The sequence below is a fragment of the Anarrhichthys ocellatus genome, unplaced genomic scaffold, assembly GCF_004355925.1.
Source record: "Anarrhichthys ocellatus isolate YVR2014 unplaced genomic scaffold, GSC_Weel_1.0 scaffold11, whole genome shotgun sequence".
Taxonomy (NCBI): Eukaryota; Metazoa; Chordata; class Actinopteri; order Perciformes; family Anarhichadidae; genus Anarrhichthys; species Anarrhichthys ocellatus.
This window is the reverse complement of record NW_022280041.1, coordinates 9,313,822-9,320,209: the sequence shown is the minus strand read 5'-3', so window position 1 is coordinate 9,320,209 and position 6,388 is coordinate 9,313,822. Positions and strand designations below refer to the sequence as shown.

Sequence of the window (6,388 nt, the reverse complement as noted above, 5' to 3'; positions counted from 1 at the left end):
GAATGTAATGTAGCTTCTTTACATTCTAATAGAATGTAATGTAGCTTACATATAATACTTTAACTCAACTCCCTGCATTTCTGTTGGTTATTATAATTAGTTCGGGTTCGTTATAATGTTTAAAAGATATTCTGTCATGACAGTTATGGCCAAAGTTTAATCGACTTGCAGTATGACGCTTCTTGACCCGTCCACCCGTCTGTCGTCACTTTCTAAACAAGGAAACCATATTCGCGCTAAAGTGGTGCTGCATTCAAGTGCTGTCGGAAAAGTGTTATACACATATCTATGACGTGTGTACAAGGTAGCGTGGCCGAGCGGTCTAAGGCGCTGGATTAAGGCTCCAGTCTCTTCGGAGGCGTGGGTTCAAATCCCACCGCTGCCAGCATTTTTCTGTGATTTCTACAACATTCTGTGGTACGTGGTGGTGTGGTATGCAACTGGAAATCTAGACTACAAATAGTGTCGGTTTTATGTCAGTACTGACTGGTACTAAAGGTTATCTTGGTAATGCGGAGGCTTTATGGATAGTCAGCAAAGTACAGTAATACACAACTAGTTTGTGTTTAGGATTATTCCAACAATTAATGGCTACATTCAGTATCTTACATTTCATAATTTGGTATTTGCTGTTTTAATGAAAGTAATATATTATTCTGTTTTCAGGGATGTATTATTTTTTTAGAAATGTGTAACCATAAGGAATGTGCGACACGGTTTATAAAATAGTCTAATTAAATTATTGAAAAATTAGAGGTTTCATCCACGTTCATGGATAGTTGTTGAAGTACTTTTGTTGTGCTGTACCAACCGGCTGTAGAAAGTGCAATTTTGAGGTACTTGTACTTTTTGCATTTTTGTTTTCTGCAGCTTTAAACTTGCACTTTACCTTGCAGATTAGGATTTTACTAACAAAATCTATAATGACCTTCTATAAAACGATGCATTGTATCGATAAACTACCCCAAAAAAAATGGAATTCAACCAACGAGAAACCCTAAATTGTCTGCACCACCAACAATAATCCAAAAATATAATAATATAACACTCACGGGGAGTTATTCTGCTGAAAAATGAGAACACTCACCTTTCATGCCTTAAGTACATTTTGTTGATAACAGCCTACATTATTTAGCTAAGTGACATTTTGAATGCAGGACTTGTAATGGAGTTTCCTTGGACTTTGTGCTTATTTTAGATAAAAATATAAATACATAAATTATCTGAATACCTCCTACACCACCACTTTGAAGCAACATTTAGGAAACTCATCTTTGTTCTGTTACCCGTAAAATAAAAGTATGTATTTCTCATAAATATTACTTTCCCCAACGTTTTGGAGTAAAGTTCAGTAGTACTCAGAAGTCGGAGCCAGATAAGAGCACGTGAACGTAGCATAGTTGAACGCGACGGAGAGGAGAGGAAAGAAAGGGGGCAAGGAAAGGACCTGTAATAAATTCAGCCTCGTACTCTTGGCGCCAATCCGATTTAAAGAGAACAAAAACAGCATTTTTTTTTTCATTGATGTTTTAACCAAATGTTCGCCTAAGTGCTGGTTCTCCCGCAGCCATCAGTCGGTGCTACATCCAGCTAGCCTCGTTAGCGCACATTCATTGTCATATTAATCTGGCCCCTTCTCTGTGGTGACGAGACTAATAACTCAACAACAGCACAGCACGCGGACAATAGGTGTGTTTCTCTCTCCGGGGGATCGATACCAAACAGCTGCAAAATGGGGGTGAGTTTTTATGTGTTTTGCCTAATGTCTCGATGCGAGGTGAGTACACGAAAGGTGAATGTTTTGGGGCTCATGCGTGATGGTGAGATGGGAGAGAGAGAGAGAGAAGGAGGGAGGAAGAGAGACCATGGTGGATGTGTGTAGTCTAAGGTGTCGGTGGGCTTATTTGGCTGCCGTTAACGTTAGCTAGCTCTAGACAACGTTAGCCTGGTTAGCATTGTAACGGCAGCCCCAAAGCGCACACATAGCGTCACATTTTCAGCGTTATTACCGCATTGTCCTCCCCGTTACGCACAGTTAACTTCTCCCGGTGTGTGCTGTGCCATTGTTAGCGTGCTAGCTGTGTTAGCCACTTAGGAATGCCATGTACATGACGAGTGCTTTGCTAGCTGTTACTGCTAATCACTTGCGCGTGTGGTTGTATATTTGTATACCAACAAGCCAGAAGTGTGTTGTCTCAGCCCACCTTAATATAATACATTCAGACTCATTGGGTGTGAATAGTGTACTTCTCAGCAGCAGCCAGGCCTACACTCGTGCTGTACAGTCTCCATAACTTGAGCTAACGTCAGTCTCTTTAAGCAGACCTGAGTCTATCCTCCACTTAAACCGATCCACGTGTTTCCACAGTCCCGGCTCAGTCTGCAGCCTCTCGGTGCTTGGTACAGAGTTAATGCCCTGAGCTATAGTTGGCAATTCAATGCATTCCTGCCCATGATTGTTACCTCTCAGGTCTGGATCTAATGAGCTAATACCTACTTGTTTGTTCATGAAGCACCGGCGCTGTAAACATGTCACTGAAAACGTGATCGTGTGTAATTACACGAGGCTTCGCAAGGTGGTTCATAGCTGCATACAAAATAGTATGCTGGCAGTGTAGGGACACAACGAATGATGATTTTCCATTATTGATCAATCTTTAAATGTCAGAAAATGTTCCAATGTCCCCAGAGTAATGTCTAAAGATAGCTTTTTATGTGACTCCCTGTCCAAAACCCAATTAAAAGTGACTGTTAACTTTCTCTATAAATTGCAGGTGCCAATAATTAAAGACGGCTAATAATCTTAATATTTATGGGAGTGCACCTGCTAGAGACATATTTATAGCAGCTTTGAGCATGTGTGTGTTGTCAGCCAGGCATTGATGCAGTCAGAGTAATAATGTGTGTGAGTTATGGTTGCACCATTGCTGATACGAGCGCTGGACATCAAGCCAAGCGCGGGCTAAATTTGAGCGAAACTACAGTCCCACATAGTCGAGGGCAATATGCAACATCAGCGAATAGAACTGCTCTTTTTTTTATCAAACCAATATAAATAATTGTCTGTCAGTGAATGGTGGGCCTGATCACAAGGTGGTTGAATAAGGAGTAGTTTGGAAAAATGATATTTCTGACACACCTGCCCTATATATTTTCCCTATCCTTTCACCTCTCATCATCATGCTACTTTCTTCCATATTTGCCCTCTCTTCTCTCCTTTGTCCCTGCTTTTCTCTTCTGCCTCCACCTCGACACAATCCTCCATTTACCCCTTTCCTTATTTCCTGTGTCCAGAGGAAGTCCAACAGAGCAAAGGAGAAGAAGGCCCGGCGTCAGGAAGAGAGGGCAGCCATGGATGCCGTCTGTGCCAAGGTGGAAGCAGCCAATAAGGTGTGACTGTTTTTGGGTTGCCGATTAACCAGAGAGGCAGCTATTGTCAACCTTGGGAGCGGACCTCACGGAGGGGCTTTTGAGGGAGTCTTTTGGGGAGATGGAATTGAAACAGTGGTTTAGTTGTGAGCTGCTGGATGGCTGCAAAGCAAGCTCAACATTCACATTTGTGTAGTTCTGACAGTTGATAATGGCAGTGCGTTAATGTTAGAAATAAATGCACTTTTTCATCTAAGTGCTTCACATAAAAGCCTCCACCACTTGGCCCCTTTACGTGCTGTTTCAGGTTTGGCTTCAGATTGCACCAAGCACTTAAAACACTTGAAACCTCCATTGTGAGCTGTGTTTTCTCTCATTTGTTAACTTGCAGTAACAGACATGGTTCAATGCAATGACACCAAAAGATGGGGATGCCCTTCTCACTCTTGACTGAACCCGTAATTGATATCCTCCCCAATGCAGTGCCATATGTTTGGCACTGCATTGAACGCTCCTGTAGCTCGGAGGTTGGCTCGAGATGTAAACCTTTACTGAACAAAGCTCACACCCCGGCCTCCTCGAGCTGAGCTGCAGCTACTTCCTCCACGAGCTCTGAGCAGGCCTGCCTGCACTTCTTACTTCTCTGTGTCACTTTGTCCCAAAATGGGGCACTCTGTGTTGCATGCTGTTCTGTCTCTCTCCTGCCCCTTTTTCACTGTTGATGTGCCAACGGAGCAGGAATGCAAGAAATTCTCCCAAAGTAACCTTTCTGTTTGTTTGAACTCTTGCCAACAGTGATGAATCTTGACTCTGATTATTGTTTCAAAGGAACAAACAGTGCATTCACTGCTTAAAAAACAATTTCTGGGAGATCACCCTTCTGATAGTTTTCCTTCGTCATTGGAAAAATCAAATGGCTCATTCAAAGAGAAGGGGATGTCTGAACTGATATCTATTTGTTTTGTATGTTTTTTTTCATCTTTCCCCTAATAAAGCTGCACAGGTCACACGTCTGTGCCCAGGGGCCTAAATTTCCCATCATCTTTGCAAGAAGAGGTGTATTCTTAATGTGATATTATGTATTCTGTCAGGACCGAGGAAAAGATCACTTTGTGGGCGCTTATTATGAGTAACGGGGCTCTAACACTAACTGTAATGTTCCTGCCTGTATGGGCCCTGATTGGCTTATTTAGGATCCAGAGCCTGTAGTTGAGCCTGAGGGATGTTTGGATTATACAGTGTCTGTTACAGTCCATTGGGGGGGATTTACTGCATTCACAAATGAAGGACTTGATTTGAAAATACAGAAGTGTAGCGGAACTAACGATCATTTTGATGAGCGAATAATCTGCCTGTCGTTTTATCGATGAATTGTTTTGTCCACATAATGTCAACATGTCCTCGAGCACACGGTGACGTCTTCAAATATCTTGTTTTGCCAACAGTTCAAAACCCAAAGAGACGTCGTTCACTACCATTTAATTACAAAGAGAAATACATAATCATTACGTTTGAGAAGCTAGAAACGGCTCATATTTGATAAAAACACTTTTGTGTTTTTGAAAGTGTCTTTCAGCTAATTTTGCCTCTTCTCCTCACAGCTCGATGACCCACTGGCTGCCTTCCCAGCCTTCAAAAAGTACGACAGAAATGGGTACGCAATGTTACAAAGGACTTATTCAGTATTTCATGAAATACATACTTGCATCATTTCTTTTGGTTGGTCTGCTGGCGGCATTTCTGTCTGTTCTTCTGAGTCTTTCTCTCACTTTACTTCAGCACAGACTCGTACACACACACACATACATTCAGGATGTAGTTATTGACCCTGTTTCCTTGTCCTTCCGTCTAGGCTGAACCTGCAGATAGAGTGTAAAAGAGTGACCTCCCTCAACCCGCTGTCTGTGGAGTGGGCCTTCGAGCTCACCAGAGCCAACATGCAAACACTGTAAGAAGTCTGTACTCTGTAGCTGAGGAACAAAGTGACCCATATTTAACAGGGATGAACAGTCTGGCGAGTGGTAGATTACCGCTGAAAATAGATAGAAGAAGTGCAGACATGCCAGGTGTTTTTTTTTTTTTGTTTTTTTTTTTTAAAGTGTGCAAGATAATTGGAGAGTGACATCAAACATAGATATGAGTGTGAATTGAATCATCCTCACTGGGGAGCCTGTGGAAAGGAGAGCAGAGATAATGCAGACGGATTAGAGACTGAGGCAGAGAAATGACTACAATTGTGTTTGATTTAGCAAACGGCATCCATCCAGTCAGTCGACAGTAAATGAGTCCGTTCTGGGATGATGGTGAGGAATGAGAGGGTATAATTACAGCAGGCCAGGTTTGAGATGACCCGCTTTCTCCCTTTGCTGTGCTGCAGGTATGAGCAGAGCGAGTGGGGGTGGAAGGAGAGGGAAAAGAGGGAGGAGATGAACGACGAGAGGGCGTGGTACCTACTGGCCCGCGACGGAGACTCCGCCCCCGTGGCCTTCTCTCACTTCCGATTCGACGTGGAGTGTGGGGAGGAGGTTTTATATTGGTACTTTCCAGCAGTAGCTTTTTTATTACCACAAATACAGAAAAATGTATTTCACTTGTTTTTAACAATATGCTCTCATTGCAGCTATGAGGTACAGTTAGAGAGCAGAGTGCGGAGGAAAGGACTTGGAAAGTTCCTCATCCAGATTCTACAGCTCATCGCTAACAGGTACAACCCACAGCTGTCCTCATAATGTGTGTATGTGTGAATCTGGATGAATTGTTGTATTATGTGCTAACAGCTGTAAAACAATTGTATAAATATTTGTTTTTCTGACGATGTAAATGTCTCTTAACACGTTGTTGGATCTCAAGGACGCATGCAATGTGTTTTGGTGGGAAACACTGACTGCACTCCCAACTTTAGTCTACTGGAATATATGCCCATCACATCCTTCAGTCATGTGAAACTAAGATGTTTCCTTTCTGCTCTGTTGCTCTCTCTCTCTCTCTCTCTCTCTCTCTCTCTCTCTCTCTCTCTCTC

General features: G+C 42.6%; 1 protein-coding gene and 1 non-coding gene across 3 annotated transcripts in view; both read left to right on the top strand.

Moving 5' to 3' along the window:
- The first annotated feature begins 303 nt into the window (after positions 1–303).
- On the top strand, positions 304–385 carry trnal-aag (transfer RNA leucine (anticodon AAG)). Its single transcript has one exon. It is a non-coding gene; the product is annotated as a tRNA-Leu (tRNA).
- Positions 386–1,385: 1,000 nt separating this feature from the next.
- naa40 (N-alpha-acetyltransferase 40, NatD catalytic subunit) overlaps positions 1,386–6,388 on the top strand; it is an 8,585-nt gene continuing 3,582 nt past the window's right edge. For both annotated transcript variants that reach the window (XM_031851315.1, XM_031851314.1), the window contains exons 1-6: positions 1,386–1,738; positions 3,295–3,390; positions 4,971–5,023; positions 5,222–5,317; positions 5,747–5,905; positions 5,990–6,073. In XM_031851315.1, the coding sequence (XP_031707175.1) occupies positions 1,733–1,738; positions 3,295–3,390; positions 4,971–5,023; positions 5,222–5,317; positions 5,747–5,905; positions 5,990–6,073 (494 nt within the window). In that variant the 5' untranslated portion in view covers positions 1,386–1,732. The remainder of the gene's footprint in view (positions 1,739–3,294; positions 3,391–4,970; positions 5,024–5,221; positions 5,318–5,746; positions 5,906–5,989; positions 6,074–6,388) is intronic.